At 42.2% G+C, this 27,227-nt stretch overlaps 1 protein-coding gene across 3 annotated transcripts in view; it reads left to right on the forward strand.

The window, feature by feature from the left end:
* The first annotated feature begins 540 nt into the window (after window positions 1–540).
* The window catches only part of suds3 (SDS3 homolog, SIN3A corepressor complex component), a 56,599-nt gene continuing 29,912 nt past the window's right edge, over window positions 541–27,227 (forward strand). Inside the window, exons 1-3 of one of the 3 annotated variants that reach the window (XM_059655095.1) lie at window positions 541–705; window positions 18,908–18,980; window positions 24,099–24,154. In XM_059655095.1, coding sequence (XP_059511078.1) covers window positions 594–705; window positions 18,908–18,980; window positions 24,099–24,154 — 241 coding nt within the window. In that variant the 5' untranslated portion in view covers window positions 541–593. Of the gene's footprint in view, window positions 706–784; window positions 804–3,109; window positions 3,144–18,907; window positions 18,981–24,098; window positions 24,155–27,227 lie in introns of those variants that run through there. The other 2 variants (XM_059655097.1, XM_059655096.1) reach the window with 2 other exon arrangements.

Below are 27,227 nucleotides of genomic sequence, written 5' to 3' on the forward strand. Positions count from 1 at the left end.
CTGCCCACATTTAATACATTTCAGCTACTGAACAGAAAGTGTAGTCCTTCATGGACTAAGGCTAATTATCTTGCATAGCAATCAAGTCAAGCAAAACGATCTGAACAGATTATGATGTTGATGTTCAATATAATATTAATATTTAGGGCTGATCATTTTCAGGCACAACATTTAGCTGCATCAATTGGAGATGGTCACAAATTTTGCAGATAATCCAGATTATGCAAGCATGAATGCATCAGGTGCAGCACTGGCCAGCAGCCACAATTGACAGTGGTGGTCAGAAGCAGCCATGATTGACAGCTCTGTCCGGGCTGCACTTCTTCCAACCCAACATGGTTATGGCCCCTTCCCCCACCCCAAACCCCGGCTTAGGTGTTCGCCTCACTGCCTGACAGCCGGTGCTCACCTTGGGCGGCGGGGGCTCCCGTTTATTACCGGGCTGTGAGTGGCTGCGGCAGTGTTGTTGCGAGAGCGTTGTTGGTGTTTGTCTGCGGTGTCCGGCGAGTTTGTCGTGCGAGGCCCCGGCAGGCAGGCGGTGGGCGCCCTTGGCTGCGGTTGTTGGGGGAGGGGAGGGCGGCCTGGCGGGGAAGATGTCCGCCACTCTCCTCTCGCCCATCGTTGATTATTACAACGATGAGGAGGAGCTGGACAGCGTGGACGACGAGGACGACCGCAGCATCCGGGGCCGCGATTCGGATGAAGGTGAGTGCAGATGGAACCGGGGTGTATGTGTGATAAGAGGCGGGCGGTTGTCGCCGCCTGACGGTGGGCCTCATGTACAGAGGCTGGAACCGGGAGAGGTGAGGCTACTAACTTGGAGCCGGTATCAAGCAAACATGTAGGCGCTGCTTATAAAATGGATGACTTGTTTACAGTTCTAAGCGAGGGAACCGGACCCGAAATGTTAACTCTGATTTCTCTCCACAGATACTGCCAGACCTGCTGAGTTTTTCCAGCAATCTCTATTTTTTTTGTTTCTGACTTGTTTACAGTCTTCTTTCGAGGATTAAAAAAAAGAAAAAAGGTGGAAAGAGAGCCAGAGGCAAACTTTCAGAATTCCTGTTGCCACACTCCTTACCCTTTCATGAAATGTTGTCAAGCACCACTCGCAGAACATTTTCCCCCATAAGTCCTCGCTCAGGAGTTTGGTCAGTTCAAGGATGTGGGACATTTTCATAGAATCTCGACAGCGTGGAAACAGGCCCTTCAGCCTAACCAGTCCACACCGAACCTCCAAGCATTCCCACCTAATCTATGCATCCCTGAACACTGAGCAATTTAGCCTGGTCAATCCATTTAGCATACACATCTTTGTACAGTGGGAGGAAACCCACGCAGACACTGGGAGAATGTGCAAACTGCACACAGACAGTCGCCCAAGGGTGGATTCGAACCTGGGTCCCTGGTGTTGTGAGGCAGCAGTGCTAACCACTGAGCCACCATGAAAAACTGTTGTTGAGATAGTGAAAATCCCTGGGTGTTTTTAGTTTTGCCATCCCTCTTCCCACTCCCAACCAACATTTAGAACAGAATTACAATTCAGCACTTGTTATCCTCCATGACCTTGTGCAGGTGAAGAAGGTGTTTCATGTGCTTCCTTCATTGCTCAGAACATTGACATCATGTTGTGGACATTGTTGATGTCACTTTTTCAATACTGTGTACAATTCTGCTCACCCTTCTGAAGGAGGGATGTTGATAAACTTTGAGAGCACACAGAAAAGATTTACAAGGATGTTGCCGTGACTGGAGGGTATGAGTTACAGGGAGAGGCTGAATAGGCTGGGGCCTTTTACCCTGGAGCATGGGAGGTTGAGGTTTTATAGAGGTTTATGAAGTCCAGACGGGCATGGATAGGCTGAATAGCCAAGATCTTTATTTCCTAGGATGGGAAAATCCAAAACTAGAGTACATCGGTTTAAGCTGAAGGGGGAAAGATTTGTGGACAAGTTGGACTGGAGGGTCTGTTTCAATGCTTTGTAATGTCATGACACAACATTGAGGGAATTATAATGTGGCTCAAGTCACTTGATGTATATACTCTAGCATTGTGTAGCAGGATGTACTGCGAGTAATCAAGATTGTTTTGGAATCCTGGCTGAATTTCTTTCACTTTGACACTGATTTGCATTCACAGATCACATTTCTAGTGTCTTTTGGAAATATTCAAAATCATTTCATACACAGGGAATGATTTCAAAATTGCAGTAACTGCTCCATTGGCACATGTGACCAGTGTGCTGACAACATGATCTCACAAACTAATTGTATGAATGGTGTTTGTTTGATTTTGTTGTTGTTTGTCAAGTGGTAATGTTGTGTAAGATTTCCTTTCTTTTTGAGAAATGTTCGTGTCCTTTAATGTCCAGCTAAACAATGGGAAGAAGCGAATATGATCTGCTCTTATAATGAAGGAAGCACTCCAGTTTTGCAGCAGCTTTGTACTTGTATATTAGATGAGATTGTGGGAAGACAGACATAGAGTAGGAAAGGCAAAGAGACTGATGTTTATATAAAACTAAAGGCATTCATGTTCAGAGTAGAGGAAGAGTTCAAAATACCAGCTGCACCAGAGGAACTTGTTATTTTGATGACTCTTGATACTAAAATTGTGCCGTAGGATTAGAACATTGCAAAATCTCTTCATTATTTGAGAAGGGAGTTTTTTTGCTCATTAGCAGAATGTGGCATCAGTGACATGACTTTCTCCAGGGCAACTAGGGATCAGCAATGAGCTGCCTGTTGATTTTCTGCGGTCCTTGAGATGTCTGAACACTCACCAAACTGTTAGGGAGTTCCAGGATTTTGACCTAAGGACTTTGAAGGAACAACAGTATATTAGAAGTCAGGATGGTATAAAAGTTGGAAAGGATCTTGCAGATGGTGATGTATACATGCATCTGCTGCTTTTGTCCATTTTAGATGTTAGAAGATGCTGGTTTGAAAAGTGCTATTGGAGGAATCTTGATGAATTACTGCATGTATTTTGCAGATGGTACACACTGCTGCTATTTTGTGTCTGTTGTGAAAGGCCTGAATGTTGAAGGTGGTGATTTGGGTGCTGATCAAGCGGGCTGTTTTGCCCTGGATGGTGTCGAGCATCTGAAGTGTTGTTGGAGCAATGTCTCTCCGGGCAAGTGGTGAGTATTCATCACTCTCTTTTGACTTGTGCCTTGAAGACAGCAGACCAACATTGGGAAACAGAAAGTGAGTTTTCGTTGCCGAATTCTGACGAGCTCTTGTAGCGACAATATTAAATGGCTGATCAGTGGTAACCCCCAGGATGTTGTTAACGGTATTACCCGCTGAACTTGAGGTGGGAGGTTCTTTTGGAGGTGGCTATTGCCTGCTACTTTTGTGGCATAAATATTATTTGTCAGCCCTGGTCTGGATGTTAGCCACATCTTGCGGCATTTGGACATGCACTGCTTCAGTATATGAGAAGATGTGAACGTTGCTGAACATTATGCAGTCATTAGTAAATACCCCCACTTCTGGCTTTATGATGGATGGCCATTAATGAAATAGCTGGGGTTATTTGAATCTGGGACAATGCCCTGAAGAACCCATGTTGTAATATCTTAGGACCAAGATAATTGACCTCAAGCAACCACAGTCGTCTACCTTTGTGTGAGGTTTGATTGCAACCAGTGGAGAGTTTTTTTTCCCCCGATTTGCATCGACTCCAGTTTTGGCAACCATACTTGGCTGAATGCAGCCTTGGTGTCAGGGCAGGGATTTTCACCTCTCCTCCAGTCCTCAGCCCTTTTGTCTGTGTTGGGACTAAGGCTGTATTGAGCTTGAGCCGAGTGGCCATGGTAGAAACCAAAGTGTGCGTCAATGCAACTTGATAACGCTAACAACCACTTGCATCACTTTTGATAATGAAGTGCGGACTGATACGGTGCTAATTGGCCATGTTATATTTATCCTGCTTTACATGGACAGGATTCACTTGGGCAATTGTGACATAAAAATTAGGTGCCAAAATTGTTTTTTCTGAATCCCAGCTTTGTGTTGCAAAAACTTCCTTCTACTTTGAAGATGTATTTTGATGTATATTTTGCATTAATAATTGTTATTGTAAAATCGAAATTTCAATAACTGTTCAACTGGCACAGTAGAATTCAGTAATCCACTTGAATGTCCGATATTTGCTGTTCTCATCTAAACATGAGATTGATCGTAGCACGAAAGTGAATAACTTGTATTTGACTTCCAGTTGTTTTAAATCTGACGTGATTTCCTGTGGTCCAGTAAATTGTCCTGTCTGGTCAAGGTCTGGATCTGAGGATGCCGAATTTGGAAGGTCCAACCTAACCGTGCTATTGTTAGTGTCTACGTGCCCACATAGAGCATTGCCATCTATGAGCTCAATCTTTTTGCATTTGGCTACACAATGGGCTTGAAGGTAGAAGATAGAGATGATGGTGGAGGGTAATTTGTTGGCATGCCTTTGCTCCCAGTTAGCGACTTTCTGTCTTCAGGCCCTGGAGCAATACCTTTACGTTGAACTTCTCCCAAGATGGCATGCCGATGATGTATTTCTTCTGTCAGTTGCGCAGCATCTCTTAAGGCACGTGGTTCCTGTTCGTGGAGTGGTCCCGGCCTTGGGTCTTCTTCCAGGAATTGCCTCTCCTCTATCTGGACCTGATCGCCGTCTGAGACACAACGAGCTCATGCTGGGCTCTCCCCTTTGGAGTGGCAGCTCTTGTTAGGGAGCTGGTGCTCAGAAATAGGTTCCTCCTCAAGCATGGTTTGTGCTGGCTGAGGGAGGAGAGAGAGCTTGGGGTGCAGAGCTGACCAGAGTTGGGGACGTGCTTGAAGGCAAAAGAGCCAGCACTGTTGACTGTGAGGGTGTTAGTCCAGCCTGGTTTGCGACTGGAGCCGTCCAGAACCTGATGGACAAGCCACTTGGCCCTGACACCTTTACGTGCACTTGAGGTGCCTCAGACATGTCGCCGGCTCCCAGACGAACTGACTCTCTTGACCATCCGGAACTTTGCATTAGCCCAGTGCCGCGGATCCACCGTGTCACGTGGTGTCCCACCATCTGAGCCGCCTCCAGAATATCTTCCTGGTTCCCTTTTGAATGGGGTAGAGGTATTATTTGTACGGGTTGATGCTGAATGTTCTCCACTGCCATGCCTTCATCTGCCCCTCGGTCTCATCCTGATATGATGTTTTGCTGCCTGGTGGCAGAGATCCCCAGATTAGGCCCCCCTACGAAGGGGTCCTCTCCTCTTACCGCCGGCAACTAGGGTGCAGAGTGCTGCATGCGGCAGTCCTGTGCACCTGGTGACTCAGCAGGTTCACTGGGTGCCAGACCATGTGCCTGGAGAAGACAGTGCATTTCTCTGCAGCTCCTTTTAGCTTCTCAAAAGGGCTGATGCTAAAATTTTGATTGCATTTCAGCCCCGCGTACCTGATCTGGGCACAGTGCTGCCTCTTTTGCCTTCAAGCACGTCCCCAACTCTGGTCAGCTCTCACCAGGGAGGTGCACACAAGTCTATGAACCTTCTCATGACTTTGCTCCTGGACTGGGCCACGATGGCCATTAACAAGTTCAGGCACTGGGCCAAAGAGGGACCTGTTGTTCCTGACTGTCTGTCTGTCTGTCTGTCTTTATGTTCGCACTTAGGTCCCCTTGGAGAGGGAGCACCCGTTGCTCACTGGCACAAGTGAAGCCTTTCAGACTGCTGGGTGGCACCGGGGCTGGAGTATGTTTTCACCCTGGATAATGATATTCTGATTTAGTTCATTGTTTCTGTAGTATAAATTTCCATTCTGTCTTTTGAGTTTGCAATTGGTTTTGGTTTGGTGCCCTGGGAAGAAAGTTGTTTCATTTCTCCTTTTGTTCCAATTTTGGACTCCTTTAAGAGCTCTGTACAGACTCTGTTCCAGTTGCACTTGATGGGAATCAGTGAGAGGGGAATTTTTATTTTCAGTTGAAATGTGCAGTGGAACTTGATCTCGATTTTAAACCTTTGTTGTTCCTTTCCCAGGAATGTTCAATGGGGACGGAGCAGCGGGCTTTTGTTCATTTAGTTGTTGATTTGTTTTTTTTCTTTGATTTTTATTTTGCTTGAGTTTTTAAAAATTTGTTTTTGTTTCTTCTCCAGAGTACAAGGGTCTTCATTTTTGTTTATCAAAGTCAAGGCAGCTTTATTTTCTGTTGCAAAAGAGTACAGTAGGCTTTGCTGCCGCTGTCCTGGGAGTGTCTGATGTGGACAGTGTTGGGGTGGGGCTGGGGGAGTGTCTTGGCTTTTTCTGTTAACGCCTTTTTTGTTTAAAAAGTGGAAGGTTTTTGGATTGAGGCCTGTGACAAGTGTGCACTGCAAGGATTGTTGCTGGGTCCACTGCTTTTTGGCATTTTATTTCAATGTGAATATAGGAGGAGTGGTTAGTAAGCTTACAAATGACACCAAAATTGGTAGTGTAGTGGACAGCGGTGGAGGTTATCTCAGAGTACAAAGGGACCATGATCAGGTGGATTGAGGAGTGGCATATGGCATTTAGCTCAGGTAAATGTGAGGTGCCCCATTTTGGTAAGGCAAGTCAGCGCAGGACATATACTTTTAGTGCTCAGGTCCTGCGGAGTGATGCTAAACAAAAACCTTTGGAGTGCAAGTTCATAGTTCCTTGAAAGTGGAGTTGCAGGTAGACAGGGTAGTGAAGAAGGCAGTTGGTATGCTTGCCTTTATTGGTCAGTGCATTGAGAATAGGAGTTGGGAGGTCGTGTTGGAGCTGTACAGGATATAGAAATACAGTGTTCCACTCTGGTCTCCATGCTCTAGGAATGATGATGTGAAACTTGTAAATCTTTTCTGCACCCTTTCAAGGATGTTGCCAGAGTTGGTGGAGAGTTTGAGCTGTAGGGAGAGACTGAATGGATTGGGGCTATTTTCTCTGCAATGTCAGAGGCTGTGGGCTGACCTTATCGAGGTTCATAAACGCCATGAGAGCTGAAGTCTTTTCCCCCAGGGTAGAAGTGCCCAAAACAACAGGGCATAGCTTTAAGGTGAGAGGGCAAAGGTTTAAAAGGGATATAGAGGCAACTTCTACTCACAGGGTGGTGCATGTATGTAATGAGCGTCCTTTGGAATCAGTGGAGGCTGGTATAATTGCATTATTTAAAAGACATCTAGATGGGTACATGAACAGGGAGAAGGGGCCAAATGCTGGCAAATGGGACTAGATTAATTTAGGATATCTGGTTGGCATGGATGAGTTGGACCCAAGACATTTCTGATGAAAGGTCATTGATCTCTCGCTCGCTCTCGCGCTCACTCGCTCTCTTCAGCAATATTTGTCTCCATTCAGAATATGTTGACACTTAGAAAATTGGGGGTGACAGTCTTCTCCTGAAGTTGTAAATATTGTTTCATGGTTCTAAGGCATTGCTGGCTGGCCAGCATTTCACACCTGTCCTTAGTTGCCATTGAGAAGGTGGTAGTGAGCTGCCAGCTTGAACTGCTGCAGTTCATGTCCTCTAGGTAGATCCACAATGCTGTTACAGAGGGAATTTCAGGATTTTGATCCAGTTTCAGAGAAGGAATGGCAGCACATTTCCAAGTCAGGATAGTGAGTGCCTCAGAGGGGAGTTTGCGTGTGGTGGTGTTCCCATGTGTCTGTTGCTGTTGTCCTTTTTACATGGAAGTGTCTGTTGGTTTGGAAAGTGCTTTCTCAGGATCTTGGGGAAAATTCTTGGTGCATCTTATGGATGATACACATGACTGCTACTGAGCTTTGGTGGGGGAGAGATGTGGATGGGTGCCAATTGAACAGGCTGTTTTTGTCCTGATTGGTGTCAAGTTTTAAGTGTTGTTGAAATTGCATTCATCTAGGCAAGTGGGGAATATTCCATCACTCTTCACTTCCTTGGTGATGATGGACAGGCTTTGGGGAATCGGGAGGTGAGTTACATGCTGCGGTATTTCTAGCCTGTGACCTGCCTTTGTAGCCAATGTATTTATATGGTGAGTCCAGTTGAGTTTCTGATCAACGGGACCTCCCACTACGTTGATAGTGGTATTCTGTGATGGTAATATTATTGAATGTTGAAGGGTGGTGATTACATTGTCTCCAATTAGAAATGGTTATTCCTTGACATTTGTGTGGTGCACATGTTATTTGCCACTTGAACAATTTCCTGACTTGGATTGACAAGTTTTGTTGCATTTAAACATGGACTGCGTCAGTGTCTGAGGAGTCTTAATGATGCTGAACGTCATGCAATCATCAGCTGCAGTATTTCTAGCCTCTGACCTGTTCTTGTATTTACTGTGTTTATATGGTGAGGCCAATTGAGCTTTTGGTCAGTGGTAACCCCCAGGGTTCTGATAGTGCGGTATTTAGTGATTATAACACTATTGAATGTCAAAGGGCGTTGGTTAGACAGTCTCTTTATTGGTGATGGCCACAGCCCGGCATTTTGAGTGGTGAAAATGTTATTTGCCCCTTATTAGCCCAAAGCCTGGATGTTGTTCAGATCTTGTTGCGTTTGAACATGGACTGCTTCGGTATCTGAGGATTTGCAAATGGCACTGAACATTGTGCAATCATTGGTGAACAACCCCCTTCTGACCTTTATGATGGAGGGGAGGTCATTGATGAAACAGCTGAAGATGGCTGGGTTTCAAATATTACCCCGAGGAACTCCTGCAGATATGTTCTGGAGTTGACATGACTAACCTCCAACAACGGCAACTGTTGTGCCAACCCGCAGAGAGTTTGCCCCAATTGCTATTGATTCCAGTTTTGCTAGGGTCTTTTGATGCCACTTTTTGAATGTAGCCTTGATGTCAATGGCTGTCACTCATCTCTGGATTTCACCTCTTTTTTTGTTGTCCATGTTTGATTGGAGGCAGTAATGAGATTAGGAGCAGAGTGGCCCTGACAGAACCCAAACTGGATCATCACTGAGCTGGTTATTTCTGAGTAAGTGCCGCTTCATAGCACTGTTGATGACATCTTCTGTCACTTTATTGATCGAGCGTGGGCTGATAGGGTGGTAGTTGGCTGGGTTGGATTTGTCCTGCTTTTTGTGTACAGAATGTACATGCTCAATTTTGCCAAGATGGTCAAGTTGCCCCAGTTAAATTGATGGGCTTCACTGCCCAAGTGCACTGAGATCAGGGAAAGTTCATCATCGTGTTGTTTTGCTGCTAGCTGGTGTTTGTGTATCCTGATGGCTAGTTTTCTTCTGGGCTGGCTGATGTAATGTTTGTTGCACCTGCAGTCATAGGTATGGGGTCTCTGGTCCTTGAGTGTTGTGGTGTGGCTGCGGGTTTGTGTGCTACCATGATTCCTGGTGGTCGCAGGAGTCTCACTGTCAGTTCTGACATGCTCTTGATATAGGATACTGTGGCCAGTGTGTTGGGGTGTACGGTGTCCTCTTGGCATTGTCCATCTTGTACACACCTGTGGATGACATTGTTGGGATCTCCCTTGTTAGCAAAGACCTTGCATAGGTGCTGTTCCTCCTTCTTGCATAGTTCTGGTGTATTGCAGTGAGTTGTGGCCCATTTGAATAGTGCTGTAACTCAGCTTTGTTAGTGGACCTCAGGGTGATTGCTGTGGAAGTTGAGGACTTGGTTAGTGTGGGATGCCTTCCTGTGTACTGTGGTTTGGAATTACCCATTGGTCATTTGCTCTCCCCTGATGTCTAGGACGTTAAGTTGATTGTCTCCCTCTCCTGAGATGAGTGACCCCATAGGTGTGCCATTGATTGTATATTTGGCTGTTAAAGATGAAGTGTGCGGTAAGGCATAGGTCCAGTAGCCTGAGTATGTTGTCCTTGCTGGTGGAGCTGTTTGGAGTGTTCCAGTGGCAAGTGTTTCTTTGGCTAGTGGGTTGTCCATAGACCTGAATAGTGCTGTGAAGTCAAAGGATACCATAACCTCGTTGATTTTAATGTTCTTGTGGTTGTTAAGGAATTCCTGTGTTGAGTGGATGGAGTAGGGTGATCTGTCGACCAGGTAGCTGTGGTGTTGGGTCTATCACCACCTGTTGGTAAGTGTTTGTATCTATAAGCAGTGCCTGTGTTTTCTCAATGTTGTCTGGTTTGTTTGTAATGATTATCATGCATCTTTTGTCTGTTGGCAGGATCGTGATGTTCCTGCCTTTCTTGAGTCCATCAAGTGCTTTTCTTTCTGATGTATTGAGGGCATCCCATTCATTCCTTTGGTTCAATGTAGGGGTTATGGTTTGTCAGATGGCTTGTTTGTGAGTCATCGGTGAGTCCATTACCTTTTAGTGTAGCTTCCAGAGTGGCCATGAAGTCTGTCCTGTTTGTGTCTCTATGGTTATAATTTAATCCATATATTAGGACAGCTTTCTTGGTTTTTGTAATGGTCTGCTGGACAGATTTCTTATTCATGAGTCTGGTTTGTTGTACTTGTCTTTTGTGGTGGATGAATTTGGTCAGTTTCTCCTATAGAGTGTGTTTCTTCTTTGTTCTGTTTCTGTTTTGTTTGATGGTAATGGTCTGTTCCAGGGTTGTAATTCATTGCTGGTTGGTAGTGTCTTAGTAGAAGGACTTCTGGCGTGAAATTTCTTGCTTGTACTTTTGGAGCCGGTTATGGGCATTGTCCTTGTTATAAGGTAGTGTGGCCAGTGTATTGGGGCATACTGTGTCCCCTTGGCATTGCTATCAACAATCAACTTCCATTTCTGGACAGGGTAGAACAAATGATCAGGGAGTTCAAAACCATAGTATATAGGAACACAGCCCACATGAACCAAGACTTCAGTTTCCACAGCCATCACCCCAACGTCCACAAACAAAGCTGTGTTAGGACACTATTTAAATGGGCCACAACTCACCTATGCGTGGAGGAGGAAGAGCGCCTATACAAGGTCTTTGCTAACAACAGAAACTTCGACAACTTCATCTGCAGGTGCATGCTCTGTAGACAACACCAAGAGGGCACAGTACACCCCAACACACTGGCCACACTACCTTGTATCAAGAACATATCAGAACTGACAACAAGACTCCTGCGATCACCAGGAATCATGGTAGCATACAAACCCGCAGCCACACTATGACATGCACTCACAAGGACCAGAGACCCCATACCCATGATGTGCAGGACTGACTTAGTTTACAAAACACCTTGTAATGATTGCAACAAATATTGCAACAGCCAGCCCAGAAGAAAACAAGCCATCAGGATACACAAACACCCAGCTAGTCGCAAAGTGACATGATGAACTTTCCCTGATCTCAGTGCACTTGGGCAGTGAAGCCCATCAATTTAACTGGGACAACGTGACCATCTTGGTTCAAACCAACGACAAACATGCGTAAGAATTCCTAGCGGCCTTTCAACCCTTAAGGCAATAAATAAACATTTGGAATTAGGCCCCATATACAAACCTATGCAAAACAGAACTGGAAATTACACAACCCAGCTAAATTGCCCCTAGTGTTCACGGGTGGGTTATAGGGGGATGGGTCTGGCTTTAAGGGGTGGTGTGGACTTGTTGGGGCTCTGGGGCTTATTTCCACACTGTTGGGAATCTAATCTTAACAGACCAGATCATATAAATACAAAGTGGAGTAGAACAACATCGCTTCATTGGAGGCTGCACTGATAATGTTACCTTGCGTGGTGACAAAATGCCAGTAGATAACCAGCCATCTCAGTGAGCAAGCCAACAACCTTACTCAGAATCCAAGCTACAAATCTTTGGAAGAAACTTTAAAGGTTATCGAAGATTGCAAAAGTTCATCGATCTTTGGGTAGTGTGAAGTTGGTGCAGAAAAGTGGGATTAAGGCAGAAGATCAGCTATGATCCCATTGAATGACAGCACAGGCTAAAAGCCTTACAAAATCTACTCCTGCTCCTACCTTGTGATCTGGAGATCAGAGGGCCTGTAGAACACATGGCCATATGAAGTATTTGAGGCAAATAAGAAATGAGGGAAGCCAGGAGGAGGCTTGATGGATCTTGAACACTGTGGAACATTGGGCATTGTCCTATTTCTAGGCTGTAGATTTTAAGAAATTCTGCCTTTAAGATTGTAATCATTTTCTTCAGTTACAGCTGCGGTGAAAGTGTGCCACCTCAGTTGGATTAACAAAGATCAAAGAATGAAGAGGTCCCAAGCATAAATTGCAAATAACAACAGGCAGGTTTCCTGGTTTATAATAATCAATTCTCCTTTCTTTACTTTGTCATGCCTATTCCATCATCTGTGCTTCAACCTGTCTGAACATTTCCTTCTCCTGTCCCTGTGACCTTGAGCTCTTTGGGCTCCAGTCCTTGCACATTGCTGACATTAGCTCCTACTTGCTCACCTTACCATCCCTCCATGACTCCTAGCCACCAGCAATAACACAATCTTTCCTTCAACTTATGGGGAGATGTGCTAGTTAACATTGTAAGCCTTTTTATTTAACAGCAAGATATAATTTCTGACTTGCAAAATCACGGATATTCAGGAACATGAGTGCATGTGTATTCAAGTCGAAGGAAAGAAAAATGTAACAAAAACAATAATTGTGGGCAGAACTTTGAAGAATAGTGACAATTTAGCATATTGCCACATGTAGCTTGAACCAGAATGAAACTTGAAATGCTCCTTTCTGCAATAGTTGTTGAAGTGCTGTCTGAATTGTAGCTCTCTGGAGGTACAGTTGTTTCTGCTATAATGTGATAATTGCATTCCTGTACAACATTGTGTTATAGAAAATTGCGCTATAGAAATTAAGGGGCCTATGGGAGAAGCAGGGTTGGGGGCAGATCACCAAAAGTATCACTCAAAATTTCTCAAAGATCTATCACAAAGGACAGCACAGTTTGAGTAAATGTTTAATTTGTGTCTAATAATGAAATACAAGTACATTTTAACACCGAAAAAAAAAATGTCACAATGACTTGATTGGGGAGGAGGTTTTGAGGATGCTCTGTCGTTAATGTAAGGGGTGAGGGTTGTCATGTTGTCATCGTCACTTTCAGATGCAATTGTGGTTGCGGGCTTAGAGCGGAAAATAGTTGATCGAGAAGTGGATGGCTATGGTTCATTGTCTTCTGACTGTGTTTCTTGGTGGTTGGCTTAAAAAAGACACCTAGGTTTTGCAGCTTTGCCATTTTTTTTGTTTCTTTTGTGAAGAAGCTGCTCATAGGATATAAAATCAGATCTTATTCCATGAACTGCTACCCTGCTGTGTGCTGTGTTATAATTGTTGTGGTCACCATCATAGAATCCCTACCCTCCAAGAGCTGCAACTGCTTCTCCATTTCCCTCAGGGTAGAAGATCAAGCAAGTGGAACTCCTGTGGTGCTGCACCTTGGACTTCGACTTCATCCTCATCTCCACCATTTAGTTCCCCATCAGCAACAAGCTTTTGGAGATCAGCTGTAGAGAAGTCTTCACAATGGGACTGGAGCAGCTCTTCGATATCCTCTCTCCACACCTTCTTCAAATTCAACTTGCTTTGTAAGATCAGCACAGTGTTGTTTGATTCTTGGGAGCTCCTCTGCTGGATCAAAGCCTTTAAAATCTTGAAAAAAATTCTGGAAGAAGCTTCTGCCAAACTGCATGCAAGCAGTCCTTACTGGCATCATCCCAGGCTTCCATGATTATGACAATTGCAATCTTTATGTTAAAGCTTCCAGATTTGAAGAACATTGTCCTTATCCCCCTCAGTGGTTGCAATCAGCCTCTTAGCTGTGTACCTTAAATAAAGTTGCTATTGCACCCTAATCCCTGGATTGAAGAGAGAAGTTGCGTTTGGGTGTAGAAATAGCACTTTAATGTTTCCAGAAAACTACCAATAGTGGGAGGATGGTTTGGTGTATTATCCAGAATGAGGAGAATTTTTAAAATCCAAATTTTTTTTTTCCTGCAATACTTTGTAGAAATATCTTCTAAAATATCAACAATAAGCTGTGAAAAATTCCCCATCATGCAACCTCTTTTGCTTGACCTGAGGTAGACACCTAGAATAGACTTAAAGTAACCTTTCAAAGCTCAAGGTGCGGAGAATCTTTCGGTGCTAACTTTGGGCATTATCAGGACAAAGCCTGCAAAACGATCATGTGGTGTCGACGCCAACACAAGTTTGCGTTTCACAAATAGTGTTCCCCTACTTGTCAGTCGCATTATAGCCAATTTGCATTGCTGGCACATGCACTGCAGCAGAGCCGACTGTGTAGAGTCATACAACATGGAAACAGCACCTTTTGTCCAAGTGGTCCTCACTGATCATGCTCCCAAATTAAACAATCCATCTCGCCCACATTCGCCCATAGTTCTTCTTCAATCAACTTAAAAAGGGGAAGAAATTTATTTCACTTGGATAATTGTGCACCTGACTTGAAAATTTAGGTTATTTAAGTGGGTGAGTTTCTTTTAAACTGCTCAATTTGTACATATATACAGCAACATGACGTAAGTTTAATTACTTAAAGAAGGGTGCTATGGAGTAGTTATCAGAATGAAACCTGGAATGACTGGGTATGGGGATTAGCATGAGGATAGGTTGGGTTTAGTTCAATTGATGTTTAGAGTGAGGGGTGACTTGATTGATACAGAAGATGTTGAATTGTCTTGACAAGTTGATCGTGGAAAGAACGTTTTTGTTGTGAGTTAGTACTTGTAGATTTGTATTAGGAAGAAGAATTGAGGGTTATGGGAGATGGATAAGAATGTAGATTTCGAAACGTGAACAGATCAGCCATGGTTGTTTTATGGCACAGCAGGCTTCCGGAGGCTAATGGCCTATTTCAGTTCCTAATTTGTATGTTCATAAGTTTTGAAAAGGGTTACATATTCATCTAAGACACTTACACTTAGCCTTGGTTCTCATGGCTGAAAGTTGGGTGAAGAAAATTGTGATGTGGAGTTTGTTTCCTGGGCATGAGTGGGGAAAAAAAAAATTCACGGCCCAATCATTTGGCCTGCAATAAAGTGTCTGTATTTGCTACTGACTTCAAAGAAATCAATGATCTAGTGATTTTGTATGGTGTGGCTTTTTCGCGAGGTTGGATTAAAAATATTGAATCTTTATATTTAGGAAAATGTCATGGTCAGATGAAATCTCAGAGCGGAGAGAAAAAGAAATCTGGGGGAAACCTAGTGGAAGGTTGTGGGTGTGGGAATTGTACTATACAGTTGGAAGATTGGGGCAGGAAATGGTAGTCTTCCCCCTCTCATTGGCATCTGGTACGATGCTGAGGGAAACTTCAGATGTTCTGCAAAGTAAAGTTATTAACGCAGGTAAGCAGCTATGTATTCACGTGGAAGACAAATTAGGAATTACAATGGAAGAAGAATAGAGCAGCAGGTCTGGCAGCATCTGCGAAGGAGACAATATTAGAGTTAACTGATTTTTTTTTTTCTTCACAGGCTGCCAGACCTGCTGAGGTTTTCCAGCAACTTCTGTTTCTATTCCTGATTTACGTCATCCGCAGTTCTTTTGGTTTTTATTTCGGAATTACAATGCGCAGACCTTCACTTTCTATCAGGTCTTAGAAAATGAAATTACTGATTGTTATATTGCACATTAGAAGCTGAAATGTTATAAGTAAACTTTAAAAAGATTAAGTTTAACTTTTTAAATCAGAATTGAAAAAGTCTGTTACACTAATATTAGATGAGTTTAGAAAGTCCAATCAATGTTAGTTGTGACGTGGTGCACCATTGAAAACCCAGCTACACCTCATTAACTCAGCACAACTTTTTAAAGATTTTGCCCAGGATAATACTGTGGAAAAAGGCAAGCTCTTACCAGTTCAATGACTCCTAATTGATTGCTGCCTGGGGATCTTTCAGTGGCATGCTTCGTTTAAGAAGCATAGCATTGCTGACAATTATTCCAGGATTTTCTTGTTTAACTGTGTGCAAAGTTGCTGTCAGTTTTAGAGGAGTTGTGATGACCAACTGTTGATAGTTTTGTCATTATTGCAGCTGCAAAATGCAGGCCATAATTCTCTAATCAGAGTTTCTTGTTTTGGAGCAGCTTGAGGACACATTGCCTGTTAGAACAGTGACCTAAACCTCAAGGTTGTTCTTTTGCTGCAAAGCGTGCTGAGAGTTGTTGTGAAAGTTGCTTTAAATGTGCAAACTCTTCTAGTTTCTTTTTCCTTTCTTGACACGTTGGATATCTAATATTACAGACTTGAATATACGGTACGCATTGTAGTTAAACACTTGAAATATAATTCATAAAGTGTAAGTTAGGAATAACTTTGGGAATGTTTCTGGATATTCAACATGACCACTGTATTTATGATCCCTCAACAACGAGAAAATTAACTTCACTGAGCCCCGAAGAAAGTTAGATGTACAGAAACCGGCATCTGCAGTGAGCTGTGAACAATTTATACTCCGACTTGATGAATAGCTGTCTTGCAAAGAAAACCCAAATGTGGTTGAAGCGGCATGGTCAACCTTCAGATCAATAGTCCAGTAAGCTACTGATATTGTCCTAAAGAATACGAAAGAAAGCACTGAGATGATGGGAACTGCAGATGTTGGAGAACCCGAGATAACCAAGTGTAGAGCTGGATGAACACGGCAGGCCGAGCAGCATCTCAGGAGCACAAAAGCTGATGTTTTGGGCCTTGACCCTTGATCAGAAAAGAAACCACTGAGATTGGTTAGTTGTAAATAATGTAGCAGTATATTTGTGCAAAAGAAAAATGGAATGTGGATGGTACATAAAAGTACATCTGCTAAGAAATTACTCCAGGAGAGCAAAGAAACCTGCAACAGTTTCTAAGTAGCATGACACATGGTGAACTAAATAAGCCAGAACTCTTAGAAGTCCATGCTGATCAGCATGATGGAAGCATTTCCACCATACTGTTCTGTATTTGTAAAATCTTCCTTACTGACCTGTATTGACACCATTGCCTTAATAACTTGTCATGATCTCTCTATCTTAATGAGTTTGTACAGTTTTGGATTACTTGTTACTTTGGTTAGACCCTTGGCATGCGACTTTTGTATCTAGCATGTTATTTCCACCATTTAGTTTGTCTCCAGTACTGTCTTATTTTAAGTTTTTTATAATATTATCTCTCTGCCTCAATTAATTGGATCATTGATCACCCTTTCTTTTGCTGTTCAGCTGTTGACAATTTTTACTCACTGTCTGACACTTCAAATCACCCGCAGAGACTTGTTATTCAGCCTGCTGACACTCCACTCACAGCATTTATACGATCTTTTGATCTCTCCGCTGATAAATTCTGTGCTTGTGTTAACTTCACTTCCTCTGAAGGGGCTATGCTTATGAAAGCTTGTGATTTCAAGTAAACCTGTTAGACTATAGCCTGGTGTCATGTGACTTCTCACCTTATCCTTGAGGTAGAACAGTGCAGGCATTTAGTTCCCTGCTATAAATGCTAATTTTTCCATAAAATCACCTTGTGCTGATCAGCCTGCCCTGTGATCTAATTTATAAAAGAACTTGATGCGTTATCGACAATTTGTAACTTACAAGTATCAGTTTAAATAGATTTCACAAAATTGACAACAGAACCGTCCAGATTTTAGATAGATGCGAACATTTCCAATATCTGCGAAAGATGTTGTCTGTCACATCTATGAAAACCTGCTACAACTATGGGAGGAATGCATTGGTCGTCTAGTCCTCTCTGACTGGTTGCATCGTTAGTTTGAATGTGTTAACATAATTGTGAACATGTCCAGTGGATTCTCTCTTTTTCATCCTGGGAAGCAGTATGAGAAACTTTATCCAGGCTTCTTTTAATTAAACAAAATTGGTCAGTTTAATAGAAACAAAACTTAGTTTTAAAACTATGTGGCAAATACTAGTTAACATGTAGATTATCATCCAGAATTAGAATTAATCCCAAACACAGACAAACTCCCTTAGCCCAAGAAGTCAACAGTCTCTGCAGAGATTGTTGTTCTTTTTGATTTGAAAAAGACAAAAGGGATCAAAAAGCACTCTGGTGGAACAAGGGTCTGAAAACAATGGATAGAATGTAACGATGGTTTGTGCTCCTTTCAGGTTTTCTGTTGATCTGCTGACACACTTTTAAATTGTTGTTCAGAATGAAATTAAAATAGATTTGAGTCTTTGAAAAGTAACCACGTTTCAACTGCTCAGGGTTTACTTTTCCTTTAAGAAGGAGAAGGACTTGCAGCTTCTTGTGAAGCTTTCTTTCTTACCGATACTCAAGGCATTTGATGTGCTGTAATTTATTTGCAACAGGCCTGAGAACTGGTGATGGTGTATCCATGTCCCTCTTTGGCCTGCTACTCCCAACTGGCCAGTCCCAGTAATGAGGGGGTTATAGGCTGAAATGTCATGTCAAACGCTGGTTTCTGTATCAGTAGCATTGCCCAGTCAGAGGAGGTTGCCAATGTTGAGCATGGCATGGTGTGGAAATTCTTTGCCATTCTGTACTGCACTGAGTTACATTCTTGAAAGCTTCTGCCAGGAAGGTTAGCATATGTATGGTGGGTTGGATACAGGCACTCAAAACCATGAGGGTGAGGACTTTGGTGGATGACTTTAGACAAGCATCAGGTGTTTCTGCTGGTGGAAGGTGAAAGAACAAGCAGGCAAATATTAACTGAAATTGGCAAAGAAGAATTGACGGCATGAGGAAAACTTTTTTACATGCGGTGGTAATGATTTGGAATACGTTGTCTGAGAGTGTGGTGCTGCAGGCTTAATGGGTAATCAAAAATGAGTTAGATCCTTCCTTCTTTTTCAGATAATGATCTACACCATTACAGGGTGAAGATGGTGTGTGTCGTGAGTTGAGTAACTCCCTCAGAGAGACAACGGTCAAATTCCCTCCTGTTTTGTAATCGTTTTGTGATATGATTCCAAGCATTGGTATTGAGCGAGATACTTCTATTTTTCTCGAAAGTAATTTAATGGCATTCTGTTTCCTTAATATTTGACAGACACAGAGGATGCAAGTGAGACAGATATTGCTAATAAGCAAGATGATGAAGACTACCTAGAAGTGAAAGAACAGTGAGTATTCTTGTGATGCAGCTGCCTTCTGAAGTACAGGCCACCACATTAGAATTTGTGTATTAAATATCTCTACTCTTAGATCACAGGATCCCTACAGTGTGGAACCAGGCCCTTTGGCCCAAAAAGTCCACACCAACCCTTGGAGCATCTCACCCAGACCCATCCCTCTATAGCCCACCTAACCTACACATCCCTGAACCCTGCAGACAGTTTAGCATGTCCAATCCACCTAACCTGCACATCTTTGGACTGTGGGAGGAAACCGGAGCACATGGAGGAAACCCACACAGATACGGGGAGAATGTGTGCAAACTCCACGCAGTCATCCGGGGCGGAATCAAACCCGGGTCCCTGGTCCTGTGAGGTAGCATTGTTAACCGCCTGAGCCACCATGCTGCCCTAGGTCAATGACGGACACTTTGGCTCCAAAGTTAACAACCTGTGTGCTGCTTGGCACAAGTGGGGATTAAACCCATGATCTTCAGTTTACAAGACCAACACTTTCCCACTTGGCCACTGTACCCTCAACTGTAGCAAGTAATTTTAATTTGTGTTATTTGCATGCCTTAATGAATCATTACTGTGTTGATCTAACAATTGAGGATATCAGGGCTTTAAAGTCAAGATTTGAATTGGCTTTGCTGCAGCGGTATAGTTAAAATTAATACTTTCTGGATTGTGCAGTACAGATCACAACATAAAAACTTCTGTCGCAAGTAATTTTTTTTTGGGAGTTACTTCTAGTAACTTGAAAAGATTGAGAGTTTCTTTCTTTTGTCACTGACGAGAACCAGCATGTTAAGTATTTTTTTTTCCAAGGGGAGGTGATGGCCTAGTGGTATTATCGCTGCACTGTTAATCCAGAGTACCAGGTGTTCTGGGGGCACGGATTTAAATCCTGCCATGCCGGATGGTGGAGTTTGAGTTCAGTGAAAACCTGAAATTAAGAGTCTAATAATGACTAAATTGTTGGAGAACCCATCTGGTTCACAAATATCCTTTTAAGGAAGGAAACTGCCATCCTTACCTGGCTGGCCTACATGTGACCTCAGACCCACAGGAATGTGGTTATTCTTAACTGCCTGATGGGCAATAAATGCTAAGCCAGCATTTACTGTGTCAAAAAATTGATGCAAATTAACTTTTTTTAATATTTAGATTGTAAAAAGCAACCTGTACTGTAGTGTCGTCATCGATGGCTGTCAGAGAACCAGCAAAATCAACTGAATAAATAACTAATAAAATATTCAATATTTTAAGGAAATGGTCCCAGTAAAACCATTTTGATTTGTGTCTCCAGCAAACCAGTGGTTTGTTTTTGGATATTTTGAGCAATATTTCTCACTTTTTTAAAATTTTAATCACTGATTCTCACCCCTTTATATTTATACCTTAGCCAATTTATTGCTTTCTCATTTGAATCAGTGAAGTATTGACCAAGGAGTTAGAGTTCATACGACCAATTAGACGATTACTGTACAGAATTCTTAAATCTCCTCATTTCTTTTGTGGATGGCTGTCTATTCATTAGAATGTGGGGACTGAGTACTATTTGGAAAAGGAGGCTGACTATATCTGCATTATGGGATGTAGCATTCATGACACTGATCACTAGATATTAATTAATTTTTGTCAATGGTTTGAAGCAATGTATGTACTTTTGAAAAGTACTAATCTATATTAAGAAGAACACTGTGCTGAAGGGTTGTCATAGAATCGTGGAAATTTATGGCACAGGGAAAGGCTATCCAGCCTATTGTGCCCACACCTCCTGATAGGGTGTTATCAAGATTAATCCTTCTTTACAGTTGGAAAACTGCATTTGGATTACTATAGGATGTGGCTGAATGAAGAGAAGTTGTCCAGTGAAGTCATATGAGGAAATTGCCTGCACTGGAAAATTTTAATTATGTAGAAGGATTGGACAGGCTGGGATTTTTTCTTTGAAACAGATGAAGCTTAATTGAGGCCAATTAAAATTGTTGGGGGACTTTACAGCGTGGAAAGAAAGTCTTTATTTCCTTTGGCCAAGCTGAGGGGGTCCGTAACAAAGGAGCATAGATTTTATGACAAGGAGAAAGTCTTGCACCCAGAGGATGGTGCACATCTGAAACTCACTGGCTGAAAGAGTGGCAGAGGCAGTGACCCTTGTAACATTTTTAAAAAATACTTGGTTTTGCCACTTCATGTGCATATCCATGGGATTAATGACCAAGAGTTGGAAATTGGTATTAGTATGTTTGGCTCCTTATTTGCTAAAGTAGATGAGATGAACCAAATAGACTCCTTTATACACTTTGTTTGATAGCTAGTTCTAACAACCTTTCACTAGTGTCCTTTTTCAGTACAGAAAAACAAATGAGCTTGATTTAATATTTACAGATAAGAAATAATGTAGATAATATTGCATATTGTGCATCTGAGTTTCCTCATTCTCTAAATACTGTTCAGTTCCCACATACCAATGAATAGGTAGTCAGCTAAATAAATTGCTCCTTCTAACAATTTTGTACAAATGGTTGTCTAATTGGACATGTGTTCTCCAACCCTGTTGACTTCAACTGTTGTTTCCAATTATTTCTGAATCTGTCTGGTCTTGGCATTCAATTCTAGCAAAGCTGCTGGTCTGTTTTTTTCTTTTGCTTATTTGTTAATGAAATGTGACCACAATTAGAGAGGTCAATATCTATTGCAATACCTTTTATTGTCCTTTAGAAGGTGATAGTGAACTGCCTCTTTGAACTGTTGCCATCTAGCTTGTGAAATGACTCTGCTGTGGTGTATGTACACCCACAGTACTGTTGGAAAGGGAGTGCCAGGAGTTTGCATCGGTGAGTGAAGAAATGGTGATATAGTTCCAAGTCAGGACGATGTGTGACTGAGATAGTAATTTGCAGGTGGTCCCACGTAACTGTTGCTTTTGCTTGTTTAGGTGATAGAAATTGCAGTTTTGGAAGGTTCTGTCAAAGGAGGCTTAGCAGAAGGAGTTGCTGCAGTTCATATGGTACTCACTGCTGTCAATGATCAGTGGTGCACTAAGTAGGCGACTTTGTCCTGAATGATGTAAAGCTGCTTGAGTGCTGTTATGGTTGTACCCTTACAGGAGCATGGAGCACCTTCCATGATGTTCCTGATTAGTGCCTTCTAAATTATTATCAGGCTTCAGGGAGATTGGAAGCGAGTATTTGCCACAGAGTTCTATGTCTGATCTGCAGTTCTAGTCCCAACATTTATTTGGCTGATTCAGCTAGGTTTCTTGGCAATGACAACTCAAGATTTTGGTGGTTTCCCATTTGCTAATGGGAATGTTGTTGAATGTGAGAAGAGATGGTTTGATTTTCTCTTGGAGTTAATCTTTGCCTTGCATTTGTGTAAATGCAGATGTTAGTGTGTAAATGTACCTTACCACTTGTCCAGCTCCTTGTACATGTGGTCCCAAACTGTTTCAATATCCGCAAGTTACTTGTAGTAATGAGCCTGCAATCATGATAAACATTCCCACTTCAGACTTTGCAATAGAGGGAAGGTCTTTAAAGCAGCTCAAAATGTTTGGGCCAGCAACACTGTCCCGTGGTACTTCAGTGATATTCTTGAATTGAAGTAATTGGTCATCAATAAACTAAACCATTTTCTTTTGTGCTAGGTATGACTGTGACCAGTGGAGAGTTTTCCTCTTGATTTCCATTGACTTCATGCCAGGTTTCTTTTTATTCATTCATGGGATATTGGTGGCAGTGGCTGGGCCAGCGTTTGGTGCCTGTCCTTACTCGTTAAGAGTTAACCACTGCTGTGGTTCTGGAGTCATATCCAGGCCGATCAGGCACTCCTTCCCTAAAGGACGTTGGTGAACAGATGGGTGTTTTTCCTGACAGTCAACAGTGGTTTCATGATCACTGTGAGAGTCTTAAATCCAGCTTTTTAAAACAAAAGTTCCAGTTCCATCATCTGCCAGGGTGCAATGGTGGCACAAGTCACTAGATGCAGGCAAAGAAGATTTTGCAGGATGTGGAACACAGGAGTATGCCATTCATTATACCAAGACCATTCCGCCATTCAGTTCGGCTAACTACCTCAATATCACTTCTTCGTGCTCTCCCCATATCTGTTATTAGCATCAGATTTTTTGTTTTGAACATTCTCAACCTCTGCTTCTGCAGTCCTCTGTGGTGGAGGTTTTGGTGTTCTTCTGTTGTTTCTGACGCTTACAGGTCAATGTGAGTGATCCCTTTTGGTTTTATTCTTGTGTGACCCGTCTGAAGTGGTTTTTGGTACATCAGAGTGATTTGCTCAGCCATTTCAGAAGACTGTTAAAAGTCAAACTAAAGACATTGCTGAACATCTGGAGTCAGACCTGATAAGACAGCATATTTCCTTCCATAAGTTATTAGACCAATCAGATTTGAAACCAGTAATTTTGTGGTCACCACTGCTGGAACAGATTTTCTTAAATTCCAGATCTATTTAATTTTATTGAATTTAAGTTCTCCCAGCTGCACTTGTGATATTTGAACTTACATCTCCAGATAATTAGTCCAAACATTTATATTTGGCCAGTAACACTGCAACTTATGCTTTTTATAAGGCTCCAGTAGTATTATGGTTAGTGTACTGGACAAGTAAACTCGCGGCCTGGAACAATCCAAAGACTGCAATTTCAAATTAAGAATTTTAGTTCTACCTTAAAATTCTGGAAATAAGGGTGACTCTGAATCTGTTGGATTATCGGGAGGGGGCCAAAAAACCCAACTGTAACTAGTGATTGCAGTTCTGCACCAGTATCGTGGATCGAATTGCCTTCCAAAGTGACCGAGCCATACACTTGTTGGTATTCTTCTAAAATTACAACTATTAAAAGCTGACATTGCTCACACCTCAAGAAAAAAATTGGGAAAATAAATATTCTTGAAGTATCTTTGTTTTAAATGTAACTGTTTGGATTTGTAATTGAAACTGCTTAGTGGATAACTAGTCGTGAAGTTAGAAGATGGTTACATTAGATGTTAAATTAGAAAAATTCTATTGCAGTGTACTTTTGTACCCTTTCAGTTTGGCTCCACATGTGTGAATATTGGAACTTTCACCATATTTATATTCCATCTTTTTTCTTGTTCATAGAATGTACCAGGAGAAATTAACATCTCTAAAGAGGCAGCTACAGCAGTTACAGGAAGGTGAGAACTTTTCTTTGTTATACTTTGGACAAAGAAGTGAACATGTTGTGTAGAGGTGAATAGTGAAAAATAAACCATTTCATAATCAAGAACTTTGAAAAAACTTTTATGCTTGAAGGCCTTGGTAGTGGTCGTCTTTTTTCATAATTCCCCTTGGGTGTCCAAATTGGCTCAGTGGTAACTTGCTCTGCTAGTGAGTTGTGTTTTCAATTTAACTTCAGAGACTTGAGGCACATTTGGTGCAGTAATGATAAGAGTTAAATGCCCATTCTGTCTGTGATAGCTCTTTGAAAGAGCTGTCCAATCAGTCTCACTTCCTTACATTTTTGTCAATTGCTTTCCTTTTCATTTGTTTATCCAATTCAGTGTTGAAAGTTACTGTTTTAATCTGCTACTCTGCTGTTCTAGACTCTGTGTTTTTCTGACGGTAACAAACTGCTGTGCCCAACAAAAATACTCTCCTTCTCCCTCTGGTCTTATTCCAATGATGGTAGACTTGACCACCAAGGGAAACAACCTCTCCACCTCTTCCCTGTCAGTTTCCCTAATAATGTTGCATGTTTCAATAAAATTGCCTGTCATTTTTCTAACTCCAGTGAGTACAGGCCCAACCTACTCAAGCTTTCCTCAGAAGACAATCCCTCCACAACTTCCTCTACAACTCAGTTTGACTATCTTCAGTGAGCTTTTTGTTTAAACCTTTGCTACTCTGCTGCAACAACCTCGACTAACATCACAAATGTCCAATTGTTCTTCCTTGTTCCCCTGTATTTCTACATAGCCTTTGGTAACAAACAGGAGTAATTCCATCAGAAATAGATGATAAAGTCAATTGTACTTTTTTCTTACTACTGCGAAATCAATTTTTACAATTCCATCTTATGTTCTCCTTCTTTCTTTTTCTCATTTACATCATCTTTGCCTCCAACTGAATCTCAGCTGTTCTGTTTATCACTCCTCTCAACTCCTCCAAATGTTTCTGTGCTGTAAACTGCTGATCCAGTACCATTCTTGGACAAACTGAAATATCCTATACCAAAATATCGGAATATTCAAAACCATTGTCTTTGGGCCTTGCTACAAATTCCACCATTGCTGGCCACTGAATTAGGCTTTGTGCTGAACAAATGGCTGGCCCATTGGTGACTTTTTAATTTTGAGATGAAGCTCTGACTCTGTGTCCTCTCAATTACAAAAATTGACTGCTATGCTATGATTCACTGGGATGTTGAAAATTGGACCCTACTCTTCCTGGAGTTGGCACAAAAGTTAGATTTTATCAAGCATGCAAAGTTCTCCAATTTATCTGGCCATCAAGTCTAGGTTGATCGGAAGCATAGACTAGATTTCTTTACTGAGCAAGAATCACTATTTCTTACAACTAATGAGACTGTAGCTATAAGTAAACAATTACAAACCATTGGAATATACTACTCTTAATTAAAGCTCTACTCCTCTTCTAAAAACACAAATATACATGTGCACAGAAAGGGTAAATTAGGTGATTGGCAGACAGGAAATGCTGGAAAGATAGTTTAGTAATCTTTCTCATCAAGTTTCAGTTGCTCAGGTGACTCTCCTGATTCTGTGTCTCTCTGACCAGTGAGTGGCTTTGCAACTAGTATTTTTTTTGCAGGAGCTCCCACTGGTTGGAGAGAGACTAAAGGTGACTGGTTCATTAATGATTGCTCTCTGACTTATCAGTTAGAAGTCACAGCTTACAACGGCAGGAAAGAGGTACTGCTTTTCCTCAGGTTTAAAGTTAGCTTTAACTGCAGGGAGTGCAGACTTCTTGAGCTGGGGAGGAACCAAACGCTGTTCTTTCTCTCTCTAATCTATTCTCCATTCCAAACTGTTCCATTACTTTCATGAGTTATAGAGCGCAGAAGAGGTGTTGAGTCTGCATCAACTTATCTGCACTAATTTTACTTTCTAGCACTTGGCCCATAGCCTTGAATGTTATGACGTTTCAAGTTTGCCCAAGTACTTTTTAAAGGTTGTAAGGTTGCTTGTTGGTACTGCCCTCCCAGGCTGTGATTTCCAGATTCCCACCACCTATGTGTAAATGCATTTTATTCCTCAAATCCCCGCAAGACTTCCTGCCCTTAGTCTCTACATTATGTCCCCATGTTATTCACCCTCCAGTCAAGGGGAACAGCTACTTCCTTTTCATTCAATTAAAACCTCTCAATCTTATACACCACAATCAGGTCCCCTCACAGGCTTCTCTGCTCTAGAGAAAACAGACTGCGCCAATCCAGCCTCTCTTCATTACTAAAATGTTCCAACCCAGGCAACATCCTGGTGAATTTCCTCTACGCCCCTTCCAATGCGATCACGTCCTTTCAGTAGTGTGGTGATGAGATTTACACACAGTACTCCGCGTGTGACCGTATTCCTGCGCAGGTCCAACATCATCTCTCTGGTGTTATAATCTATGCCATGCCTCATCAACTGTACTACCCTCACCTTTACGCGTGATTACCACCTTTGAAGAAAAAATCAGTCATATTTCTGAGGCTTGACCTCCCTTTGACAAAGCCAAGGTGATTATCCTTGAACAAACATTGCCTCTCCAAGTAAAAGTTAATTTCCATCTCCAGAATTTTCTCAATGTTTTCCTACCACTGACGTGAGACTTATTGATCTGTAATTCTCTGGTTTACCCCTACTACATTGCTTGAGAAGTAGAATCACACCAGCAGTTCACCAGACCTCTGGCACCTCCCAGAGACCTAAGATGAATGAAAAGCTTGGTTCAAAGCCCCTCACCTTCCATAGCAGCCTGGGATACAATTCATCTGGGTCTGAGGATTTGTCCTCTTTTAAGACTGCCAAAACCTCCAATGTTGCCTCACTTCCTATGTCAATTTCCTCAAGATCCTCTTAATCTACTTACCTTAGTTCTGAGCCTACATGTGTCTCTTCCTAGGAGGAGGAAGTAATATCCTCATTTAACACCCTACCAGTGTCCTCTGGCTCCATGCACAGATTGGCCTTATTTATTATCTGGTTATCCTCCTCCTCTTAAAATACTTGGAGAATATCTTGGGATTCACCCTAATTTTACCCA

The sequence above is a fragment of the Stegostoma tigrinum genome, chromosome 26 (genome assembly GCF_030684315.1).
Source record: "Stegostoma tigrinum isolate sSteTig4 chromosome 26, sSteTig4.hap1, whole genome shotgun sequence".
NCBI lineage: Eukaryota > Metazoa > Chordata > Chondrichthyes > Orectolobiformes > Stegostomatidae > Stegostoma > Stegostoma tigrinum.